The 26385-nt window shown below is 52.2% G+C and overlaps 1 protein-coding gene across 1 annotated transcript; it reads right to left on the bottom strand.

Moving 5' to 3' along the window:
- Positions 1-2527: 2527 nt before the first annotated feature.
- Positions 2528-26285, bottom strand: ITPRI (inositol 1,4,5-trisphosphate receptor interacting protein). Its single transcript, XM_024791789.2, is given in 3 exon segments — positions 2528-3374; positions 3377-5007; positions 21685-26285. Coding segments are annotated over 3 exon segments (1695 nt in total). The 5' UTR covers positions 21725-26285; the 3' UTR covers positions 2528-3350.
- Between the last annotated feature and the right edge of the window lie 100 nt (positions 26286-26385).

The following is a 26385-nucleotide window of genomic DNA, read 5'->3' as shown; positions in this document are numbered from 1 at the left end:
TCACTCCATGGTTCTGGCCGGAATGCCTTTCCTGGCCACAGTCCTGGTCGTTTTTCAGAGGCTCTATCTGGCAGCACCCCATCATGAGGCCTTCCCTAATCACCCCAGGTACCAGTGGTTCTTGGACATCCAGAATCACGTGGGGAACTTGGTGAAGTGCAGATTCTTCTATCTAACTTCTCAGGATCCCACTGGAGTCTGACACGGCCCAGGAAGCTGCACCCAGGTGATACCCATATGTGTAGTGCAGGGTCACGCTTGGAGTAGGTCAGTACTTGGAAGGCTACCTTCTGCTGTCTCTCCTAGGGAACAGGCTTGGTCCTATTCATCTTCCTATTTTCTACAATGTCTCATGCATGTTAGGCTCCTGACAAATGCTTTTGGACTACTCATGACCTGCTTGGGAGAAGGGCTCACCATCTTACGCCTTCCTGCCCTCTCTCTGATGTTTATGGCACTACTGTGAATGTGGGTGCCCTCATGAGAAGTTTGTGGTATAGCTGATGCCACTTAGACCACAGATTCCAAGCAGGCTCACTGGCTTTTCCCAGGTCTATCTATCTTCCAATAGATCTGTAGGGAAAGTAGTCCACTTGGGTTTTCTTTAGCTTTCCATTAAGAAAGAAAGTGACAAGCCTTCCTCAGCTAGGAGTACCATCAGTCACTTGGGGGAAATCTTTAAAAATCAAGCCTAGCCTGACCACTCCAGACTGGATTCTGAGCACCATGTAGGTTTGAGGCGGGGTCTAGGCAACGGACCAGGTTCTGCAGGTGATTCAGATGACACCCTTGATGATGAACCAGAGCACCACCCCAGGTTCTCAGCGGGGGCTGTGCTTCAGCCAGGCATGCAGAGGGGCTGGCGCTTTTGAGGACATAAGGCCCTTCCCCAACATAACCAGCCTCTTGGCCTAGGGGCCAGCCCTATTCATTTCACCCTTGTTCTTTAGCAAAGCAAGTGAGTAGATGCTGGGGAAAGTCAAGCATCCTTGGGAAAGAGACTCTGGAGAAAGAGGGCAGGGTTGTCCTTAGTGGAAAGGCCAAAGTGCCCTAGAAGACTCAACATCCTCTATTTAAAATACAATCTCCTTCTTTAAAACCCAAAAGCTTCCTGTTAGTTCCAGCTCCTGTATTTCTCAGCTCACATCAGCTCTGTGAAATAAGGTCTCAGGCTGGAATCCACCCTACAGCCAGCTTTTGAAGGCCCTTTCTGGACCTCTGCAGGTAGCACACAAGTTGCCTCAAAGACAGGGTAGAAATGTTCTGTTTTGTTATTTTTTAAAGTTTCCTGAAAGTTTAAGAATAAAAAGGGAGTGAAAGCTTCTGCTCTGTCAGTAGGAAATCCACAACCCTGTCCCCAGCTGTGCCCTGAGAGCCTCACAGATTTCCTGAAGTTAAAAACAAACACTGTGACCATTTCTACTGCTTGCAAGATTTAATTCTTCCTTGAATATAAATAAGGCAGCATGAAACACCAAGAGCGCCACTGCTTTCTGCTTTAGAAGCAGCTTTGGTGCAGAAAAGATTCTCATTTCCCCACCGAGTTCTGCTGTCTCTGTATAAACAAGAAGCTGAAGGTTTTTTTTTTTTTCAGTGAACTTTCTCCTGGAAGCAAAGGAGAAGCTGTGGGAGATCGAGGCACAGGTTTGGCTTCTGGAGGCTGTTTTTTTGTTATTGGGGTCTCTTCAAAGCAAAACCGGATCAGGATGAAGCGGGGAAAGGCATGGGCCATAAATAAATAAGGAAATTTGCCCCGATTCTACAAATGCATCTGATGGAATGAGGAGGGTGGGGCTGTGAGGGGTTCGGGGTAACTCCAGGCTGCTGTTAGGGACACACTTGAGCTGGTTCATTCCCTGGAGTGCCCCGCAGCTGGGTCTAGGGAGAGGTAGGCCCAAGCACGTGTTCAGTCTAATTCCAGCTCACACTGGAAGCCTTCCTACAGGTTTGGTTGCCCTGATCACAGCCGAGCTGCCCCACCAGGAATTAACCCTGGCTGGGCAAAGGGTCCATTTTCTCAAGCTTTCTGAGGCTGGTTGAGAGAGCTCCTAGGGATGGGGGAAGGATCTCCTTCCTTCAGTTTATGGGGGAACTGGGTACCCCTGTCCAGTTTTTTTGTGCTCTCTGGAAGGCAAGGCCGGCTGAAACCCTGGAGGGAGAACACAGGTATATTCTCGACCCTGGCCCCCTGCAAGGGTAACTGAAGTGATGGTGAGAGAAAATCTCAAAGGGCCAGTGAAGCCACAGGTGGAGAAGAGGCTTCCTGATCCCCCTGAACCAGACCTGGAGATGGAGCGCCTCATCGAAGAAGCCCACTGTCTTACAGTAGACACTTCGCTGCAGGACGCAGGGCCAGAAGAGGTTGAGAGGCTTGGCCCTGCGCGCAGCCTCTGGGAGTGCCATGGCCTCAGGCGCCTTGCGGTTGCCAATGAAGAAGTGATAGAGCTTCTTTTCCAGCTGTCCTTTGCCACAGTCACCCTGTGTGTCTCTTTTTCCAGGTCAGCTTCTACCTTTAGCATCCATCCTCCCCCTACCACAATGAGAGTCAGAGAGACCAGCTTTGGAGAGAATAAAGAGAGGCGCAGGGCTGCTGAGCTGGCATCCAGTGTGGCAAATGACATCCACCATGCTCGGGATCCAGTACGTTGGGGAAAGGACAGCAGAAGGGGTGCACCTGAGTGAGAAGCGTAGCTGAAAAAGTGGCTGGGTTTCTCTATGCCACCAAGTACCCATTTCTGTGTGACAGAGACGTTAGTCACTCGGGCCTCGAATTTATACAAGGTCTTTTCTCCAAATAGTATAAAAAAGTGGCAGCCATGGCGGGACCACTATTGTGCAGGATGTGGATCAAAGTTGGACATTCCCACACCTGTCCCTGTTAGTGCTTTGGCTGCAAGATGATCAGGCCAGGGGCTCCTGGGAATAGCGGTGCTGGGTCTTAACACGGTTCCCTGTCAGCCTTCTTGTAGATCCTCTGCTCATATTCAAGTACAGACTGGATCTGGGATGCAAAAAGAATTACACCAAATCCAATATTTGCATTGTCTCTACATAGCATGTTCTGTCACCATCTTGGCCATTCATGGTGATCGAGAAGTAAACTGCAAAGGATCAGTCCCTAAACCCAAATAACAGCTTTACCAACAGATCCCAATGGTATGAAAGGAAACCAGCTTCCCGCTGAAATTCTGTTTCCTCTGTACTGTAGGGCTTGGCTTCCTGGCAGGCTGAGCACGGCTCCCACGAAAGCCCGCCTTGTCCCCAGAACAGGGCTGGCAGATGCCACCAGGGGTGTGAACGTGAGGGATGCCCTCATCTTAGCTCGAGGGTCCCACATGCTCTACAAGACGTCAGCTTTTTGGGGTAGGCTGGCGTGGTCTGAGGGGACATGTAGGGAATACTCGCTAATGAGTGCTGGGGCATTCTTGAGCATCTCATAGAAGGAGTCCAGTGTCTTACGGTAAAGACTTCGTTGCAGGACGAAGGGCCGGAAGAGGTTGAGGGGCTCGGCCCTGAGCACGGCCTCTGGGAGTCCCATGGCCTCAGGCACCTTGCGGTTGCCGATGAAGAAGTGGTGGAGTTTCTTCTCCAGCAAGCTCTTCTCCAGGAAGCAGAGCAACTCATGCAGACGAGCGTCCAGCTGCCCTGCCTTCCAGTCCGCTGCCTGCCGGAGGAGTAGGAGGTGCAGCAGGGCCGTCTTCAGGTGGTAGCTGCTGAGCCCGCTGGGGCCGGTCAGGCGGCTCTGCTTGGAAAGCAGGAAGGAGGCTATCTGCAGGCAGCTGAGGTGGCAGGCGCCCTCGGGCAGCGCCTTCAGTGTCATCCTGAGGAAGTGTCGCTCGTAGACAGCAAAGGACAGGAGCCAGTCTGTGCTGGAGGCTGGGGTGCCCTCAGAGGGCTCCCTGGGAAGGTGGGAGACAAAGTACAGGTCCGAGTCATCACACTGGATCACAGGAATCAGGTTGAAGGGCATGAACTTTCCTGAACGGAACTTGATCTTCAGGGACCCCGGGCTGTCCAGCTGGCCAAAGGCCAGGTCGAACTCGTACTTGTGGGCGATGCCGTGCCAGGCTCTGGTGAGGGCCGTCTGGAACCACTTCATGACTTGCATCGTGTCCAGGTACAGGGAATCTGTGGCACACAGCAGGTTCTCCATGTCGCCGCAGGGAGGTGCCATGCTGTTCCTGCCGTGCAGGAGACACAGCATGTCTTCCCCAAGCTTGGTCTTGCCACAGATGCAGCTCAGTGTGTCCCCGTCAGTGCGGACCACCTTGATCTGGCCGTAGCCCTGGCGATCCAGGGGCACTGAGCGGCCGGAGCACCAGAGCTCTGGGTGGAAGCGGTAGGGCTCGGGGGGTGTGAAGGGCACAAAAAGGTGGCACAGCAGCGGCCTGTCCACCTGCCAGTTCTCATACATGCTGTCCACGCCAATGAAGTCCTCCACCTCCATGTCAGTGTCCCGGTTGCAGAGGCTCCTCAGGGCTTCCAGCAAGTCATCTACGAAGCCTTCCAGGAACTCCCGGGTACGGGCTGCATCGGCCGTGGCCCCCCGGATGCAGCGCTCATAAAAGTGGCCAAGCGTGGCCTTGTTGGGCAGGGTGAGGCCCTGCAAGGGGGTGCCCCCCAGCCCAGGCAGCTCATCCTCCTCACCACCCAGGCACTCAGGTGAGGGCCCCTCCTGGTGGTCCTGGCGCCACACCTCGATCATCAGGAAGAGGATCATGCAGAGGGTGCTCCAGAGGTCCCATGCCACACGTGTCTCATTCTGCTGCCTGCCCTCCTCCGCCACCTGTTCCAGTGCCTCCTTCTCGGCTGCCAGCCGAGCCACCTCCTCCTCCAGGCGCAGCTGCTCCAGCTGCAGCTTCTCCTGGTGCGCCTGCATCTTGCGGATGATCTCCTCCTCGTTCTCAGGGACCGTGGTGTTCTCCCGCGGGAACAGCAGCGGATGGTTGATGATGGCCGTCACCACCACCAGACACACGCGGAACAGCCCCATGGCCATGGTTGAAGCTGTCCTGGGAACAGAGGGAGACAGATGGTTACACCAAACTTCCCTCAATGCCACTTCGTCCCTGGACCCCACACCAACCTCAGCCCCTCAGGGCTGATTAAGGTCTTAGTTCTCCCACCTAACCCATCGAGAGCTCCCTGCGGCTGCCTCAGGAGCTTCAGTCTAGCCATGGAAGAGCCCCAAAGGCCTACCCTGGGGTAGACATCTGTTTTTGTCCTACCCAGACATTCCTGGATGGCAGCAGCACCGCACTGTTCCTGGGGACCAACCCTTTTCTCCTACCAGTCCTTATGGCCAGGGCGAGGCTATACCCACCTCCAAGCTCCTGGGATGGGCTCAAAACCCAGGCCCAAGACAATCAGACATTCTGCCGCCCAGCTACAGCTAGAGCGATTGGTTCTGGGGTGAGCATTTGATCCAATTCGGACCAATGAGAGACAGATGTAAGGTGTGTTGGGCCCAATGGGAAGAAAAACTCATCCTGTTGCGAGTTTGGTTGCTAGGTTGCTGAGGGAACAGGATTATACCTGCAGTGGGCTCTCGCGAAGGGAGCCCGCCTAAGAAAGACACCAACATAGAGGAAAGCAGAACCCCCCTCCCCACACTCAGCTCTGCTTGAAGGCATTGCTGTCTGAGCTCTTTAGTCATACTAAAGAAACCCTTTTTAAGTCAGTTTGAGTGGCTTTTCCACCACTTGAAATCAAAATAGTCCTGAATAAAATATCCCCTTCTCTCCCAAGTGAATGTCATCTTCCTGCAATACAGTAAAGCCTAGTGGTTAAGGGAGAAAGGGCTAGGTTCCAAACCAGCACTGTTAACTGAATAGCTGTGTGACGCTGGGCATGTTAACACACCTCTCTGAGCCCTGGTTTCCTTACTGCACAAGGGGAAAGCAATAGTATCTCACAGGGTCACGGTACTGATAGATGCAATGATACCTGCAAACTGCATGGCCCAGTAACCAGTGCATAGCACATATTCACTGAACAATAACTTTCGGAAGTAGATTTGAGCCCTTATCCTCCTCTTCTGTAAACATCTCCTTCTGACCTGGAAGAGCTTACCCCAAATTCAGACACACTTTCCTGGCTTTTGTCTTTCCCCAGGACAATACTGGTGACGACCAGAGAGCAAAGAGTCACTAGTTTCTTCTCACCAGGCATCTGAACTTTAAATCTGACTTCTTAGTTGTGAAAGGAGGCACTCTGTTCCCCTAGGATAAGTGAATTTTTAAGCCTCAAGTGACTTTTGGAGAAAGGCTAATCCCTACAATCTTTGCAAATCAAAGTGTGGTTCATGGACCAGCAGCTGCAGTATCTCCTGGAGCTTGTTAGCAATGCAGAATCTCGGCTCCACCCACACCTACTGAATCGGAATCCACATTTTCATAGCATCCATATAAAAATCTGAGAGGCACTGTCTTACGCTGCAAGCCTTACTTACACCCTCTCCTCTCCTCAGCAGGAACCCTGGGACTTAACAATCTGCTATTTCCACACTGAAACTACCCCCCTCCTTGCTTGGGACCTCCGCAAAGGAAGCAAATGGCCAAATGCAAATCAGTTGAGGTCCTGAGGTTGTTGAGAGCACAGGGCTCCTCATACCATGCCCTGGTGCACGCCAACACTGGCTGATAGGAGCTATTGTGCCAGCCTGAGCCCCATTCCCTTTGGCTTGAGCCCCTGACCTGGAATTTGCACAATGAAATTCTTGTCCTAATGGTACCTAGGACAGGGATTTGTTTCCAGGTAGATACCTCTGCAGGTTGTCCCTGGCAAGTGGCAGTATGGAGATGGACTGAGTTGGCTGCTGGTCACGCCTAGACAAAGCTTGCTGCTCAGATGTGACTCAGACATTCCACCCCATACACAACTGGACAGGTCTGCAGGAACCAAAAGGGTTGGGGAGTGGAGAAGGTCCGTCCTCCACCCTGAGGATTCTCAGTGTGGGCCTCAGAGGTGAGCTCTGAAGCGCTTACAGGTTTCCGCTGGAAGAGGAAAGCGGGGACAGGATAAAGTGGAGGAAGTCACACTGCAAAGTGGGTGGGGTAAGGAAAAAGTGCAGGGGGCAGCGAGCCAGCTTTCCTTCCCCAAGCCAAGGAGCAGCTTGCTGGATAGTGGCAGAAACAGGTCAGCTTGGTTTCTACATTCGACAAACATCCACAGAAAGTTTTGCCAGGGAGGGTCCAAGGCATAACTAACTGCGAGGCTGGGTGATTAACATGGGTGAGAATGTTAACACAAAGGTGGAGAGTACTCATAGCAGAATATCAGGCAGCAGCCAGTTAGGAGATAATTTGGGGGGTTTTAGGGTCCTTCAAGGCACCTGGATCACAGGCAGCCACCTTTGGACACAATGGGCCTTGACCAGTCACAGTAATGGCCCAGACAACCACCTACCCAAGTTCCGTGTCAACTCAGGGCAGGATGCCATGAACAGGGGAGTGGGGCAGTGGGCAAGCCCTATGGTTGGGAACCCTCCCTGTGTCTACGCCACACTTCACGGTGCTACTTGCTACATCCTCATTCCTGCCAGAGGAGGAAGAGCTGTAAGAGCCTCCTTGTATTGGTGCAGGCAAGGTTCAGAACTCCAAACCAACTGAAGGGACCAACTCTGTGTGCAAGGGGAAAAGAGGATAGACTCGAGAGGAGACAGACTGGGTCAGAACCCAGTATGTGCACCTACTGGAGGTGACTTCGAACAAATCACTCCACTTCTCAGAACCTCAGTTTCTTCATATGCAACATGAGAATAATCATATCTGCTGTTATAAAGCTTTAACGAGATAATGCATGTAAAGCGCTCAGCAACAGGCTTGCCCCTGAGCAAGTTTTCTTATAAAAGAAACTGTGATGGGATGGAAATACGCAGATGACCCTGCCTGCTGGGGTTCAGGGTAGAGTGTGCTGCAGACGCCCCTACAAGGAACTTTGGCAGGAGGTAGGCAGCGAATAGTAGCACTGATAATTGTAGGATTACAGACAAGACTCCACAGAAGCACCAGGGAAACAGGGCCCAGCCCGGGGAAGGACTGCAAGGAAAGGGGGCCTGGGCTGTAGACCCAGCAGACCTGTGTTCTAACCTTGAGTGACTACAAGTGGATCACGCAGCTTCTGCGCTCCCACGCTTTCCCTGTGAGAAGGAATTAATAACACTGCCTCCTTCACAGGGATGTTGGGAAAGACTAGTGAGATCATATACCTTGGGTGCTTAGCACCGTGCCTGGCACAGGGCAGGCTCCTTCTCCTCAGCATCCACCTACTTCTGCTTTCTCACCTGCTGAGCACAGCAGCCCTGCCCGAGCCCCAGGCACGGAGAGTAAACACATGCTCAAAAGTGCTCTGAAAGCACAAGATGTTCCGCTGCTATTTCTCTTTCTTGGCACACCCCTGAGTCCGCCCTGGCCCCCAGCAAAGGGGAGAAGACTTCAGAGCCTGGGATCCTCCTGCAGGTCAGGGGTTCCCTCTGACTCACTTTCTGACGTAAACCATCTCCCCACTTCCCCGGATCCGATCCCAGCTGTCATTTGGCTCCTCGTTAAACTCTGCACAGGCTGGCTCTGTCTACAGCACCCTATGGGATAGGACAGGCTGAGGCAGAGAATAGGGCTGTGGCCGCTCAGGGCCCACTAGATGGGGCTCAGTTTGAAGCCTCTGCTCCTTCCTCCTCCCAAACCCAGTCATAGAGACACCGCCCTGGGGACCCCAGGGGTCAGAAGAACCTCCTGCAGGCCAAGGGGATTCCAAAATAAACCTTAAAAACTAGTTCATGCCATGATGGGAAGGAGGAGCCAACAAACCCCATTATACCCTCCTCCCTCTGGAATTCAGGCACAACTGACCAGCATTAACATTAAAACAGAGATCCTAAGAGTGACAAAACAGACTCTGTAGCAATAAGATACCAAATTTCAATGCAATATAGCATCACATGAGATAGCAGGCCCTGAAAGAAATCAAAGTATTTTACCCCAAAATATAATTTCTTTGACATATTTTGAAATGGCCCTGCAAAGCTGTCTATTGTCAGGAAAATCTACATTCTGTACAGTTTCCTTCCCTTTCCAGGTCTCTTCCTGATCCAGGAGAGATTAACTAAGAGTCTGGCACCTTTTTAGGTCTAACAGACATGTACCATCTCCTCTCTCTGAAATCCGCTTCCTGGGACTTCATCTACATAGTAAGAACCGTGGTCTCCATGTCCCTTATCCCAGACACTCCTTTCTACTGATTCCAGGTCTTTAGATAATAACTTACTTAACTTATTCAACCAACTACCAAGTCAGAAAATCTTTGAATCCACCTGTGACCAGGAAGTCACTCCTTGCCCTCACTTCAAGTTGTCCCATCTTTCTACACCAAACTAACATATTCCTTACACATGCATTGATGAATGTCTGCCTGTAACTTCTGTCTTTTTTTGGGGGGGGTGGTGGTGGGGGAGTAAGTCTCATTGTGTTACCCGGGCTAGAATGCAGTGGAGTGATCTCAGCTCACTGCAACCTCCACCTCCCAGGTTCAAGCAATTCTCCTGCCTCAGCCTCCTGAGTAGCTGGGACTACAGGTGTGCCCCACCATGCCCAGCTAATTTTTGTATTTCCAGTAGAGACAGGTTTTCACCATGTTGACCAGGCTGGTCTCGAACTCCTGACCTCAAGTGATCTGCCTGCCTCGCCCTCCCAAAGTGCTGGGATTACAGGCGTGAGCACCTGGCCTGCCTGTAACTTCTGTCCCTCTAAAATGTGTAACATCAAGCTGTAACCCAACTGTCTGGGGCACATGTTTTCAGGATCTCTTGGGACTGTGCCTCACGCCTTGGTCACTCAAATGGGTTCAGAATAAATCCCTTCAAATACTGTATAGAGTTGACTTCTCCACAACAGGGAAGGAAGCAGGGCATTCTGACATTCTGATACAGGACGGGTAGTGAGGAGCCTCTCACAAACCATGGATATGTGTATATGTGTGCATGTACTTGCACATACCAGTACATGCCTCCCCAAAGAGTACCCTACTCCCAATTCCAAGGATGTCCACCTCTGCCTTGGCCCAAAGTTCTCACCTCTACCAGGCTCTCCCACACTTGTGGTCTGAGACATCAGCTGGCGGGTTTGGCTTTGAGAATAAACCTGTGTCACTTGGTGGGTTTTTTTCTGTCTGCTTGCCAGGAAGCCAGCAGGAAGCCTGCTGAATTCCTCTCCACCTCCGCCCTTGTCCACAGAGAGGGGCAGCCCATGCAGTTCACAGCTAAAATTAGCCTGGCAATGCTGGGGTCACGGGGCGACAGGGGCTGAGGGTAGAAGGAAGCTTCTGGGTGGCCCGGACAGAGGGCTGCAGGTGGCTCGCCAGGACCAGTGGTTTACTCAGACCCTTACTCTGAGGCTGGCCAGAAGCCAAGACCCTGGGGGAAATCCAAGACGGCTTCCTTCCTTCACTGAGGTCCCTCACTCCTGGGTCCCCCAGAGCCTGCAGCACTCCCCACCATCGCTTAATCCAATAAACACCACAAAGCATTGTCTAACAGCCATAGCTCTCCCCTTTCTCAAGCCCTCACTAGGATGTACTGGGCACTGCACACACTGACCACTGTAACCTTCTAAGAGGTGGGTGCCATCCCCGTTTTGCAGATGGGTTAACCAAAGCCCAAGAGACGAAGTCATTTTCTAGCCACAGGACTAGAAAAGCCATAGCTGGGCTGAGATTCAAGCTCATTCTCTCTGTCTTTGCCAGCAAAGTTCAAGTTTTTCCACTGTGCTACATGTACGGAGCACATACTGAGTTCGAGGAACACGCTGGACGCTTCAGGGCCTGCGATGATGAGTATGGCCTGACCCCCGGTAGCAAAAGCATTACAATCCACGTGGGAAGGTAGACAGCCACTACGTATGGAGTCCCCAGACAGAATGAGATGTGGGGCACAAAAGGCACTTGAGCTACAGGCTGCAAAATGCAGAGGAGGGAGGGAGCTTCCTTCCTGTTCTCTGAGGGCCTCTCCTTGTCTGGTGCTCTCCCTGCCCTCACCTGTTGGGGAGATGTCGGTGTGCAACCCCTTGGCTCCACCTTTACCTCCTCCTCTCCTTCCAGACAGAATTCCTACAACCAACCAGGAAGAGTAGGAGCCTGTGTCCGGCCCCACAACTTGTTCATCACACCGCTTTTGCCCCACTGCCCACCTCCTCCCACCAAGGGTTGGCTGACCATAGCCTTAAGCAGCAGGGATCAGGGCTGCAAGGATGCCGAGAAGAAGAGGAAGCGCGGCAAGCCCAGAGCCACAAACGCACCCTTTCCACCTGCTTTCCAGGACCCATTTTCTTGGCCGCCCGGTATTCCCTCTGGGACAGTGGTTCTCAACCTGCTTAGCATCAACAGTGCCACCTGGCAACTTGTTAGAAATGCAAATTTTCACAGGCAACCTCTGACCTGCTGATCAGAAATTCCACGGCTGGGGCCCAGCATCTGTGTCTCAACAAGCCCTCTAGGTCATTCTAATGCCCGCTCATGTCTGAGAACCATCCCTTCCCAAACCAGGCATCCTCTGGGTAGGAGGGTGGGGCTCCTGCAGTGTTGCAGCAGCCCACATCCTGGAAATTGCCAAGGGCTTGCCCAGCACGCAGCCTGACAGATGCAATTAGCTCTGCTAATTACAACAGCAAAAGAAGGCCTGGCCCTGGCGTCACGTTCAGAGCCAAAAGGAGCAGCTGATAGGTTTCCTTTACGAAATGGAATAAAGGACTGGCTGATGGCAGGGGAAGGCGCTTTTAGCCCAGGCCTTGGGGGTGACTTGGTTCCCTTTCACTCTCTAGGTTCTGGGTCCTCCAAGAAAGAAGGAGCCAAGGGAGACCCGGACTGCCATGAGTTTGGGCTGAACTCCTACTGTATCCTGGCCTTGTGCTGCAGTTTCTCAGCCCCAGCTTATGAGGTACACAGTTGTTGGGGGAAAAGCAAGCCAAAAATTTAAGCAAGTCAGAATACAGAGTTGAATTTGGGTCTCTTTATTTTACAGAGGTAGAAACTGAGGCCTCAAGAGGAGCCATGCTAGGCCTGGAGGGTGGGTGGAGTGGAAGAGGCAGGCTGAGCATCATCCCGTGGACCCTCCCAGGGAGCACCTGGCAGTGATTCCAGCACAGAACAGGGGAAGGGTGGTGAAAGCTGAAGATGTTTTCATGACTAGCCATTTATGAAGCAGGTACCCGATACCAGGCAGGATGCTAAATACTCTGCATGTGTTTTGTCACTTAACTGTCACAACCTCATTTAGGTAGTCGCATTAAAACTCTTACAGATGAAGAGACTGATGTTCTGGGAAGGTCACTGGGTGGCTCTAGGATTTCTGAGTCTGCAGTGCATGACTGAATGTGAGCAGCACCTAGGCTGAGTCTGCCCCTCCCTCTGGTCTCCTTCCACCCCCTCAAGGGACTGATGGAAAACTGAATGAGACCCTTCTCTTCCCTCCTTGTTGCCTAACTCAGGACAGAGGAGACAGCACAAATGGCTCAGTAACACTGGCTCTGAATGTGTCACTGCTCAGCCTGATTGGCTCCCATCCTTCCAGGACAGTGGGAGAGGAGAAAGGCCTTATCCCAGCAAGTGCAACGCCTCAGAGCTGCTCCCACCAGGGCATCTCTGGCTGGGTCCCTCTTCACTTGCATTCCAAATGGGGACAGGAGAGGGAATATAGGGGGGCAGTTGAGCAGACTGGGGCTGGAGGCTGGGCCCTGGAAGGGAAGGGAGGGACAGGCAAATAAAGGAAGTGAGGAAAGAGGAAGGAAGAGGACCAACAAAAAATCATTGAGAAAGTAGGTGGAAAGGGTGCGTTTGCAGCTCTGGGCTTGCCGCGCTTCCTCTTCTTCTCGGCATCCTTGCAGCCCTGACCCCGTGCAGTCACCTGAGCCCTCTCCCACTGAGCAGGACCATCATGTTGGCCAGCTCACCTTCCCCAGACCTGCCACCCTGTGGCCACTGGGCTCCTTCCCTTCCTCTCTCCAGACACCTGTCTCGAGGACCTGGGTTGTAAAATCAAGTGTCTGGGAGGGCCAGCCCACAGGGAAAATGAGCGGGGCTGTGGTGGACAGTGAGAGGAGGGGACACTGGTCAACTGGATGGCACATGCTTCGTCTGAAGGGGTGAGTCCCCATGCCACACATTCTGTGCACCCGGAATGGCAAGATCTTTTTTTCCCTAAGAAAAGCCACTAATCTGGACTTTATCAAAATCCTCTCATTTTTAAATGTTGGCTGCTATTTCAAAAATTCTTTAAAAACCATGTGAGCAACACTGGGTGCAGTGGCTCACACCTGTAATTCCCAGCACTTTGGAAGGCTGAGACAGATGGATCGCCTGAGCTCAGGAGTTCGAGACTAGCCTTGGCAACATGGTGAAGCCCCGTCTCTACCAAAAATATAAAAAAATTAGCTGGGCGTGGTGACCCTGTGGTCCCAGCTACTCAGGAGGCTTAGGTGGGAGGATCGCTTGAGCTTAGGAGGCGGAGGTCACAGTGAGCTGAAATAGTGCCACTGCACTCCAACTTGGGTGACACAGTGAGACCCTGTCTTGAAAAGAAAAGAAAATGAAATATGTTAGTGACCACCCAGAGCCTGTGGGCTGTGGTCTGCAACCCCCCATGAAGCGTTCCTCAAGGTAACCCCTAAGCCGGGACTCTCCTTACTCCTACCCCATCAGCAACTGCTCAGCAAACCCACTATTTCCTCTGAGTCCATGACTCCCTGAAATACCGGCTCCACCTTTCTCCCTAAACCTAGGCCTGACTCTACTTCTGTGCCTCTTCGTTAGCCGCAGCAATCACACTTGGGATAATCCTAACCAGCACTTAGGAGGGCTGACGCTGTGCCAGGCCTTGCAGGAGCTTAGTGTAAATGCCAGGGCAGATTTTCTTCCTTCCCCATGGCCTCTGCAAGGACTAGAAGAAAAGAGAAAGAGGCTTTGTTGGGTTGGCATCCTGATGACTTTTTTTAAGTTCCTCCCTCTTCCAAGAGCGAGCCTTGAATACACTTAATGCTTTGGGTGGGTGGGACCGGGCACCCCCTGAGTCCAGCCAGTGTGTGCACATGCGGACAGCAGAGGCTCACCTAAGCCAAAAGGCCTAATGGTGCCGCACTAAGGAGCACTTGGTATTACAGTAAGGTCTGTGGGCCCCAGGAGCCCTGACTGTCCCTCCCTAACCCAGGGGAGAGCCCAGACTGACTGAGTGGGATGCTGGGCTCAGAAGCACCGGGGGGTCCGTCTGGACCTTGGTGAGGTGGGGCAGCAGGACAGACAGCAGAGAGGGGAGAGCTCCAGCCCAGTGCCCACCTGAGGTGGCCCGACCGCCGAGCCGGCGGGGAAGGACACACGGGGCAGGAGCTGCCCTGTTTGCTCCAGGGAGCCTCTGTTGTCTGCACGTGAGCACGCTGGCTGCACTCACAGGACGTGCTGCTCACACCCGTCCAAAGCATTACGTGCTCTGAAGGCCCACTCTCAGAAGAGGGAGCGGTTTCAAAAAGTCACCAGGATGCCAACTCTATCCTCAGGACTGGGTCCTGGGGGTGGTCTGCCAGCCAGCAGAGGCACAGGAAGGACAGGGGGCTGGACTCTGCCGACTCTGGGTGGGCGAGCCACATCCTTCCTGTTCCCGCTTCTCCGCCGGCTGAGCAGATGGAGAAGGCAGGGAAGCCATGCTCTCCCAGGAAGGACAGAGTGTCCCTCCGTCCAGCCACTCTGCCTGCCTCCCCCAGCAGGACATCGCAGAAATCTCAGCATCTTGGGACAGACAGACAGACAAAGGCCTGATCTCTATGGCCGGGTTGTGGAGAGGACAGTGAGAAGAGATTACAAGGAGTAAAACAGTGGCAGAGACAAGGAGGTGGCTCCCCTGCAACCCCTGAGCTCTGGCCCACACCTCCTTTTCTCCCACCCATCCCCTCCAAGGCATCTCAGATACATTCAACTGTGTGGGTTGAATGGCAGCCCTCAAAATATACATCCTCACGCTAGTCCCCAGCCCCTATGAATGTGACCTAATTTGGGAAAAGGGTCTTTGCAGATGTGATTAAATTAAGGATCTTGAGATGAGATCATCCTGGATTACCTGGGCGGGCCTTAAATCCAATGACAAGTATCCTTATGAAGTGACAGGAAAGAGAGAGACAGAGGAGAGGTGAGGGGAGATGGAGGCCGGGATGGGAGTGATGCTGCCACAGCTGAGGGTCACCTGAGCCAACAAGAGCTGGAAGAGGCAAAGAGGGACTCTCCTCTAGGGTATCCGGAGGGAGTGTGGCCCTGATACCTTGATCCTGGCCTCCAGAACTCTGAAAATAAATGCCTGCTGTCTTAAGCCCTCCCGGTGTGTGGCAACTTGTTGTGGCCACCTCAGAAGACTACTGCAGTCTCAAATCGCGAGGCACCCTCCTCTCTCCCAGCCAGCTCCCCTTGCTGACCTTCCTCTTTGTTGGAGTATCTCCAGTCTCCCCAGCCACCTCTCACCTGGCCTTTGCTCTGCACCAAAGCCCGGGGATTCCATGTGAAATGGTATCTCTCTCACATACTGGCCAGCGTAGGCCTTTGGGGTCAGCTCGTCTGAGCTCTCCCTAACACCCCAAAATCCCCAGTTAGCTCCCCAACCCTGCACGTCTCCCCTCCCCATTTCAATGGAGTCTTGTTTCCATGGGACACAAGTCAGCGCTTTAAGAATGTTCAAGGCCTGGCCCAACCAGCCTCAGAAGTCCTCTCGGTGCCCGCTCTGCCTGGCCCGGCCACTTCAGATCATCTCCTGTCCCCCAGATACCTCCTGCACCTCCCCACCATTTCCGGAAACATCCATGCTTCACCTCTGTGCTGGCCGAAACCCTACCCAACTGACCTCACAGCAAGCCCATCTCAGAAACCACTTCCAAGGAGCCTTCCAGGATCCCAAGACAAATCCCTTTCTTCTAAGGGATAGAAGAACAGGGGAGGGGGACATAGGAATTAGGCCTCACTAAGCACAGCCAGGCCCCTCATGTAGGTCAGGTGGTTCTGTAGATGCACTGGCACACAGCAGGCACCCAACTGTGGCTGGTCCCGTGTGTCTCTATCTTTGAGTTATTGCATTTAACCCACGCAGCAACCCCGGGGGAGGGGGCCAGGAGCCTCACATCCCTGGCAGGAGCCCAAGGCGCTGAGAGGTGGGGCAGTGTGCCCAAGGTCGCACAACAGCCTGGCTCCAGGCCCCGTGTCACCCTGGTGTGCCCAACGGCTGCCTCTGTCCTTGTCTTGCCCCATCACCTTCCTCACTGTGAGCTCCTCCAGGGTGAGGGCAGGGTCCTGTTTGTCTTTGCATTCCCCTGAGCAACTGGCATAGACCTGTGCTCCGTGCTAAGGACACACACTATCCTGGGGGCCCACAGCTGACACCATGCACTGGAGGCACTGCTTTCACACGAAAGCTCCCCACAAATGCCCGCCACTCGCAGGAAGGAGGCGTCTCCCACAGCCAGCCTGCGGGGGAAGGTCTCCCTTGGCCACCAGGACTCCCACCTCCGGTTTCTATGCCTGAATCACAGTCCCAGCAATGTGCCCTCACCACTTCCCGTTGTCCTACATTGGCTTGGTCTGGGCTCATATTCCTCCGAATTTCCCCTAGCCCTGTGGTTGCATCTCACCCACAGGGTGCTGGTTTGGAGACAGCATGAATACCCACCTCAGGGCAGGACATGCCAGAGTTCCCACGAGTCGTCCCCTTTCTCTCTCTCCACCCCATGATCTCACACCCCCTGCCTCGAAGCAGAGCCACAAACGTTCAGGCAAAACCACACTTTCTCGGTGGGGCAGGGAGGGGAGGCTGCATGCGACGCAGGCTCCGCACAACAGCAGACACACTGACTCAATGGAAAGGGGAAGGAACTGGAACAGAACCTGGGAGTAAACACAAAGGAAAACAAGGAGGGAACAAAGCCCTCCCTTTGGCCACTCCCCGCCCCCTCCTACTTTCCCCCTTTCACCGAGAAACTGGGATGGATGGAATTAAATAAAGGGCCAGCACCCAGCAGCCACCTTCCTTTTGACCCCTGGATGGGAACAAAGACAGCCCAGCTTAGACAGACACCCTGCCTCTAGGAGATGGGGGAGGATGAACCCCCCAAGGCCTTGTCCATGGCCTCAGAAAGGCTTGTTCCCCACCACAGCCTCCCCACTCCACTGGTCTCTTACCCACGTCCTGGCTTCCTGAGATTCTGGGCCCCACACAGCGAAAGAAATCCCAGACTGTTCTTCTAAGCTGAGTCCCCTGCAGCTTAGGCGGTACCTGACACAAAGCCTGGGCCCCAGCTGGGCTGGGGAGGGCGGGGAGGGGAGAGGAAGGGAAGCGCTGTGGGCCTCCTGCACGCATACACACACACACACACACACACACACGCACGCACACGCACACTCTCCCTGAAAAGATCTAAAAACCCCTTTCATCTCAATAAAGGGGAACAGTAACAGACACAAAGACAAAGGGGAGGCCAACCCAGCTGTAAAAAAATTAAGAGCGTCTTTGCTTATGCTCTGCTGCAGGGATCTGGGCTGAACAATAGAGCCGGGCCTCTGCCAACCCTCCTACACCAGTTAGTCAGAGCAAACCAGTCCTCCTCCTCTCTGGAAAGCAGAGGGCCCACATGGTAAGGCTAGGAACAGTTAGCAAAATTGCTCCCAGAACTACCTATGACGACTCAGAGTCACACTCCCTACGAATTGCACAAAACAACCCTACTATGACATCATTTTCTAGCCACAGGAACGGAGCAATAAGGTGTGATGCGGGTGCTCCACCGAGGCTGTGCTGGCACCCAGTAGGTGTCCAAATAATGCCTGCTGAATGCATGGACCCGCACTTGTATGTGTATCAGTCAGACTGAGGTGGGCAGCAAGCAGCCACTGATAGTATCAAGTTCACATGGGCTCATTTCCACTCCTAAGGTCATCGAGAAAGAAACAGCCCAAAGCTCATCAGCTAAGAAGAGCTTAACAGTTTGCAGAGGCTTAGAAAACCATTGCTAAGGAGTCAAACTCTGGAATCCGACCGCCTGGGTTTGAATCTTGGCTCTACCACTTGCTATGGCAATAGTGTCCAATTTACGGCCTTGTGGACCATCTCACAGTCACTCAGCAGGGCTTGGTAATGATACTGCTGTTGGCACTGGTACTGGTGCTATGGTCGGGTCTCCCTTTGGATTTGTTAAATCGTCACAGTTGCATGTTAAGGAGTCCTCTGGGAAGAAGTGGGTGAACGACATCCCTGCAGCTCCTCCAGAAGCCTGGGGAGTATGACTAAGTTGTCTCCTCCACCTCCTTGTTTTCTAAAGGCCCCAGGAGCTGACACAGAGGAAGAGGAGGAAGTTTGGAGACCTAGGAAGGTCAGCAGCACCCTCCCTCGCTCCCTCCAATCTGGCATCATTGACACTGGCAGCTCTTCCATTAGGTTCTGAGTACCCAGCGATGGAAGAGGGTAGATGCTATAATGATGAATGCTTGCTGAATACATGAATGGAGTTAGAATTGGGATAAGAACCTCACTCACTGCCTTTACTCCCAGGAGCAGGAATCTGAAATTCCTGGAGTGAAGTGGGAAGCTCTGGATAAAGTAACTTCTATGTTCTTTCTTCCTGGGAGGCACGCTGAAGTCAGAAAAGCAACGTGCTAACAGTGTAAGTGCCTTGGAAAATGTAAGCAAAATCCCTTCCAGACGTAGCCCTGGAGACAGAAATGGCTGCAGCCCCGTTTGGTCTGGACTGGCCTTCATCTAATTGCAGGCGGACTCACTGCCAACGTTTAGAAAATGGCCCAGGAATGAACCCTTACACGTTTGTCTGACCCTCAGCTGCCGTGCCGTGGACATCTCCCTTCTTGCTCAAGCTTCTTGTAGAAATGGATGATAAACAGAGGATTACAGGGTAAGAGAAGGAGCAGAGAAGTAATTCTTCTTTCAGGAGAAAACTGGACAAGCCTCAGGGCCCTGACACACCACGGGAGGGTTTAATAAATTACAACTACTGCATCCCATTTATTGAGGCTTAAGCATTGTGCAACAATGCTTTACACGTATCATTCTCACATTAAACCTCTGAAGCAGGCACTTATCTCCATTTTACAGAAAAGGAGACTGAGGCATAGAGGTGAGGCCACCCACCAACATCATAGAGCCAGGATTTGAATCCAAACCTATCTGACTTTCAAGCCTATAATCTTCCCATGAAGCCACAAGCTGTGCTGCTCAGTGACTTGGTATCTGTGAAACATTAGGCGTGTACCTATGGACTTTCCTCGCCTGGACTGTTTAGGGGAGGGTAGGTGACAATCTAGACGAAATGTGGCTATGAAGCAGGGAGTTAAACCTAATGAACTTATGAGACTCCTTTCTACCAAGATTCTGTGAGGGTGGCCTGGGCTATTTGAGATAGAAGGAATGGAAAGCCTTCTCTGCAAAAAAGGGAGTGAGGGCTCTCTTGACACTGGCAGGTAGGTATGTGTTGGGGTGAAACATCAGGAAGTGGCATGAGTACATCAGGGACATTTTGGGGCAGCACACAGGGGTAGGACCCAGGCAGCGCCTGCTCTCCTACCCTCCAGCCCAGGCATGCGGCACCCCTGCCTTCTTGGGAACTTTGGAACAAAGTCTCAGCAAACAAAGGACGCGTTCATAAACTTCAGGCGGGTCCCCTGACGGCTGCTAAGAGGCTATTGAAGCCGGTTCCCATGAGAACAGTATGTTATGAGTACGTGCTTTTGCAGCAGCGGGCAGGGCCAAAATAATGACAGCACCTTCCCTGCTGCTTTGATACAGGAGGAGGGGGCGAAGTTTGGGGGGACTCCTGCATCAGCTTCAGGGAAATGAAAGGAGAGAAAGCAGTAGCAGCCCAGGGTAGTATCCAAGCTGAGCCCCTCTTCCCAGGCAGTGAGCGTCCCACTGTGTTATGCACCTGGAAGTGAGTCATTTGATAATTGTGGGGCTTTGTATTTTTCCTAGGGACTTCCAGCAGAGGATTGCAAAATGCTAGGAATATTATCAGGAACTGGTTGTTACTGTGCCCATTAAACAGAAAAGAAAACTGAGTGCTGGAAGGGAAAGCCTTTCCTTCCTTTCATCCTCAGATAGCTCAGGCCACACTCACAGAATCTCTTGGCAGAAGGAGTCTCCAAAGTTCACTAGGTCTGCTAATATCAGAGTGAGTCACAGCAGGAAGGGACCAGAAGGCTCAGGCCTGGAGTTGGTGGTCTGCTTGCTGTCTTCTCAGTTTTGACACTTAAACTTTGTGGGATTCTTTATGCCATCTGTATGTTTTCTGGGCTATGGTGTCCAGATGCCTGAGGTGGGAGAAAGAGCCTAAGGCTCTGGGAGAGAGCAAATCTAAGTTCGAATCTCTTCTCTGTTGTTTTCCGTTTGGGGCAAGTCCCTCTGAGTCTGTTTTTTCACCTGTAAAACTAGGATAATACCCACCTTGAAGGGCTGTTGTGAGGAGGAGAAATAAATACGTATAAACCCCTAAAATGGGGCTTTGATCAGTAAATGAAGCCACTATTTTTTTTTTTACAAGGCCATTCTACTTATATGAACAATATCATATCCATAATGGTGGATTCAGGACCAGATTTGTAAATAGAATCACAATCTGCAGGTTAATGATACTCTAATTTTCATTTATAAACCTGAAAAAGCTAGGTGCATACAAGAATTAGGGCAATGACTTTAGCCACTGATACCCCGGACATCAGAAAAGCACCTGAAGTTATGCCTAGTTGCACAAAACAAAAACTTTAATCAGGCGCCTTCAAATGGAAGGACAAGGCGATTCCTGAAACCTCTAGAGAGAGACCTACTGTATCATCTAGTTTTTCATCTTTCTTCAGGGCAGGGAGTCCTCCCTTTCCTGCCTCCTTCGTCTCCTGTGCTGATGTTTGGCAGCCCTTGCTTAGGAGGAGCAGCAGGCATCACCTGATAAGATGTGACAGAAACCACAGGTCACCAAGTTAAGAGCATCAGAACTGCTGAGTGACCTCAGCCTTGTAAACAGTGCCATCCCAGGGACAAGGTGGACATCCATGGCTGCCCCCTCTGACTCCACTTCCAAATTAGCAAGTATATCTCAAGCACATCCAACTGAAAGCATTCCATGAATTTAGTTTAACTCATCTAGAATTCCACAGGGAATGCTAAGCTGAGTGAGGTGAACTGTGAGACAGGATTCCTATCTCCAGTTGGTCCTGCCTCTTGGGGCAGTGGATTCCATACACTCTTCCTCTCCATGTGCATTTCATCATAAGGCTCCACAAGGCCACTGAATCCCTGGCACGGGCCGTGCATAACATAGATGCACAATGGCTGCTTGATCAATGAGGCCCCTGTAATAAGGATGTGAGTATCCTATTTCTCACTCTCTTTTGTGGGGAGGTTGAAGAATAGTCACTTTTCTGATGGCCCCAACACTGCTCCAGCCTGCCCTTCCCCTAACCCTCCTTACAGATCCAGGCTGCAGGAGGCCCCCTAAGGAGTCCCGCTCAGAGAACTGAAGGAGACGGCAGCTGTCAGCACTGGCCTCTCTGACCCAAGGCCTAAAGACACGCCACCAACAGACGCAGCCCAGATCTGAAACTGCAGCACCTCCCTCTTCTCTTCACCCTCCCGCTAACTGGGCCCATCCTCTCCCCAGTCTCTGAGAAACATACCTGTGAACGTTACACCTTCTATGTCTCTTCCCTTCAACATGCGTCTTACACTTGAGGCCGATTTTTCACCTCCCCGTCCATCTTAGGGTGGAGGCGTTGCCCTGAGCAACAGTGATGTCACCTGCAGGGTGCTTCCATTTCACCGATGTCACGGGGTGAGCCTAACGGATGGGGGGGGATGCACTCTCTGTGGGAAAATGTCACAGGTCCTAAACTGTTGAGGAGGGGTCTGCAGGCCTCTTGGGCACTCCCAAATAACCCCTTTCCTCTCCCAGAAGAGCTCCTCACCCTTCCTTCCTCTCTGGACGCCTGTTGGAGCTCAGGCCTCAAATCTGACTTTCCCTCTGCCAGAGTCAGCCAAAAGATCAGCACGAGCAGCTCCAAACAAACTGCTGGAAAGAGCACTGAGGATAGATGTCCTCCCCGTCGAGGATAGATGTCCTCCCCGTTGAGGATAGATGTCCTCCCTGTCTAGGACAGTCTAGGCCCCTATAGCCTTGTCCTTTGTCCAGACCTCAGAGGAGGGAGCATGACCTGATGGGGAAGTTGGGGCCCAAGTCGGCAGAGAATGCAGACCTCCAATTGACCTCTGCTGTCCCAAAGAGCGCACACTGGCCAGATTTCCAGTCTGCGCCAAGCACGGTGTTCAATGCCTTCTGCGCATTGTCTGGCTCAACCCTCCCCACAGCCCTGAAGGTCATCCCCATTTTACTGATGATGTTACCGAGACTTGAAGAATCAAGGCACCTGCCCAGCTACTGAGAACGCCCAACAACTGAGTGGTGGAGCCAGGATTCAACTCATGTCTGCCCCACTTCAAAGCCCGTGCAGTCACACCTCCTTGGCTCTGGGCACCTGGAGATGCGGCTCACTAAAGATGAGCCATGAAGGGCCTGGACAGAGACCAGAAAGAGCCCTTTAAATCCAAAGAGGCCAGCTGAGCAGGGCAGGTTGCCTGAGGCAGCCAAAGCAGGCACTGCTTTAGGAATGCTTCACCCTTGGCCTACACAGGGGATGCAATAACTGGCCAGCCTTGGGCCAGCCTCCATGCTGATTAGGGACCATATATCCTTGCTCTATGCTTGGCTTTCTATTGATCCATCCAGGTTACCTGATGCTCTTGATTTGCATATAGCATTTACTCTCATTGCCTGGCTCTACAACCCTGAGATTGTACAGTAGTTACTGAATTTACACACATGCAAATCTATGTCTCTGGGAGCTAATGCTTGCAAAGCACTAAACAAATAGGTAAATAAAATAAAAAATTACTACATTATGAAAGAGGAAAGGGAGAAATGCTACCAGGATTTCTCAGGGAAATAATGTCCTTGAGGCACTGGCCAAGGAGATGCCCACAGCCAGGCTGATCTGAGTATCCAGTCTACCTGGCAGGTATCTTTCTGCTGGTGAGAGGGCCGCAGAGGTAGACAAAGCCCTGCACTCTTGGACATCACTGTCCCTCACCCCCACCCCATGGTCCTCCTGCCTGGTTCTGACTCCAGCTTTGATAAGCGCAGTCCACCTTCTGGTCTTTGGTTTCCCATATGGCTTGTCCAGGACACAGGGAAGAGACGACATTCAGTCTGTGTGATGTTTGCAAAGTCTCCTTGCAAATTAATAAACCAGCATTCTGACTCCTACACCCACTTCTGGGAGCTTTCTCAGGGTGAATCAGTAGCTCGAGTCCAAACCACTCTGAAAATTACGGAAATCGGGTTTCTGAGTGGGCACAGCTAAGAGCCATCCCCTGGGACAGGCGACGTGATCCAGGTAAACACCACCCTCTGAGCAATCTGCTAGGCACCAGCTGGCCCCTCCCAGGAGGCATCTTGACTTCCTCACTGATGAGAAGCCTATTTTGTTTAAAGTGCCTATTAACAGGGCATAGTGAAATGCTCGGTTCCAGCTAATTAAGCGCTCAGCTGTACGGTGTGGAAACTAAGCGATCATGTATATGGAGCTGTGATATGGAGTTTCAGGAAGGGTTCCTGGACGAACTTGGGAAGGGCATTTGTGGGTGAACAGGACTTCAACAAGGAAGCAAGAGACCACAGATGGGGATCAGGGGTTTGGAAGGTCGGGACAGTTGTCTCACCTCCTTCCACTCGCTGTCTGCCTAGGTCAAGACCCTGCGTGCAGCCACCGCCGGTTGCCTCTGAGCCACACCTAGGGGCACTTACTCATCACCCTCATACCAGGCCCCAAACTGGATCTGCCACCTCATACCACCCCAGAGATTAAGGAAAGTCACTTGATTCTTGGGCCAGGCTCCCCATCAGCCATCAAGGCCCAGCTTTGCCTCTTTCTTTCCTCCTCTTCCTCCTGCCAGATGAATTTCCCTTCCTTCCTCCACCTGGGCTGAGAACAGGTATTTCCTCCTTTGAAAAAGAAAGAAAAACTGTTCTTCCCCCTTTCCCACGAGGGTTGCCAATTAAATTAGCTTTTTAAGCTTAAGCTGCTTCTTGGTCTATGAATGTCCAGTGATTGAGACTCACCTTCCAGGCTCCAGAACACTTAACATCCCTGTGCCTCACTTTCCTCATCTGTAAAATGGAGTTAACAATACCTAACTCATAGGGCTACTGTGAGGATTAAATGAGTTAATACAGGCTAAGTACTTTTGGGGGGAAAAAAAAAAAGCCTGGCCAATGTTAAGCCCTAAATAGTGGTTGTTTATCAGGGCTGCTGTGAATGGTGGGCCAAGCAGTGTACTGCTCAAGGCACTTGGCTGAGGGGTGAGGATAAATCCAGCTCACATGCCACTTGCCCAGCTACATGGCTTGGCTATGTCCACTCAAATAAGGCCAGTATTTCTAAGAGGCATCAAATCCCATCCTCTTGCCAAGACGGAGCACCTTAATCTAATTCATGCGAAGGACTGAATGGGCTAGCAGCAGCCCTGGAGGTTATCATGAACAGTTCTCAGCATCCTCGTGGCTCTGTACTCCTCCCCAGCAAGACTGGATGACAGAAGGGTCCAGGATGGCCGGTGTCATCCATAATAAAGTACTTCTCAGCTCCCAGAACACTTGGAGCACCCGCCCCTCCCAAGCAGGTTCTCCATTAAAGCCCCACAGGCTGCCGTGCCACCTCATCCCTGCTGGGGCGGACTCTCAACTCCAAATATGGAACCTGAGTCTTGGACTCTGAAAACACCTTCTCCTGCCCAGTTATTATTTTTTGGGGTGGGGGCAGCGGGGCATGGGGGGGTAGGTGAAAGCCAGGGTCTCAACTCTGTCACCCGGATGGAGTGCAGTGGCATGATCCTAGCTCCAACCAAATGATCCCAGCTCTAAGCCTCGAACTCCTGGGCTCAAGCAATCCTCCCACCTCAGTCTCCCAAAGTGCTGGGAAGACAGGCATGAGCCACCCAGCCCAGCCTCTTTCCTGTTGACGGCCACCTGTCTCTGCTGACAGCTGTGAAAGGAAAATACAACCTCGGGACCCCAACCTCAGGATGCCAAAGGGAAAAATTAAGCTTGGGAACTGAGCCATGCAAAAAACAAAACCGAAAACTGGGTTCCTTTTGTTGCCAAACAGATAGCTATAATTTCACATGCTTACTTTATCTTATGTAAAATGTAGAGTTACTGATCATGAGAAGAATGCACCCAGGGAGAGCAGAGAGTCAGTGTAACTACTTCATGGTTACCCACAAGTGGAGAAAATCTGAAGGCAGAATGGCCTGGAGCAGCAGCAACACACACGAATTAGCAAACAACGAAAGCCACTTAGGCACGTGGGCTGGAGGGAGGACTCAAAAACACAGTCTATTCTGTTCTCATAAGGGGGAAAGACAGCAATCCACTTTTCTGATAATCTATTTTCAGGGCTAACCTGGGCCTAAAACTGCACCAACCACGGATGAACTTTAGCTGGCAGTCAGATAGACTCGGTTTGTAAAAGGCAAGAGCCCTGGGTCATATCCAACAAAAAAAAACAAGAAAATAGAACGCGACCCCAATTTAGATCCAAAAGACCGGAGTGCGGATTGCGACCAGTATCTAGTACTCTACTATTTGTGAAATGAGACCAATATCTGGTACTCTACTAGTTGTGAAAGGGTGCTTTTCTCACACCAGGAGAAGGGCAAAAGGCAAAATGAGGTCCCTGCCTGGTTCCGTAAAATATTTTACCTTCCTGGTCGGCGGCAATTTTTTTTTTTTAAAAGAGAAAGCGTTTTGGATAGTGAATCCGGCCCCGGAACTCCTTGAGTCTTCACCTGGCAGCCAGAATAGCGAAGTCACAGGGATGGGGTTGAGGGTGGGGTTAGGGGTGAAGTGGCAGAGTTATTTGCAGCCTCAAGAGCAAGTCTGCATAGCGGGAGGTCTGGTCCACTAACAGTCCCGAAAGAGGAAGCGCCGGGGACTTTTTCCGGCCTGAAGCAGCCCCCTAACTTCACTACCAGGAACCGAGAAAAAACAAACTTCACTCCCATTCCTCCCTTACAGGAAGGGAGGGAAGGGGAAGGGGAAAAGAGGGCAGCAAATGAGCAGGGCGACCCCGCTTTTCTTTCTGCGGTAGCGCTCTGCTCTGGATGTGAGAAGTAACGGGTCACCTGGGCACTACGAACAAAAACGTGGTCCCGCTCTGGGCTCCGAGGCTCCGCGCGCCTCGAGGAGGAACTGCCCGCAGCCTAGCTGGAGCGAGCGCCCGCGACGCATTCCCCCGCACGGCGGGAACGAGACGCGTGACCGC

The sequence above is a fragment of the Macaca nemestrina genome, chromosome 9 (assembly GCF_043159975.1).
Source record: "Macaca nemestrina isolate mMacNem1 chromosome 9, mMacNem.hap1, whole genome shotgun sequence".
NCBI lineage: Eukaryota > Metazoa > Chordata > Mammalia > Primates > Cercopithecidae > Macaca > Macaca nemestrina.
Note: the sequence above shows the minus strand (reverse complement) of the source record. Positions and strands in the feature narration are given on the sequence as shown.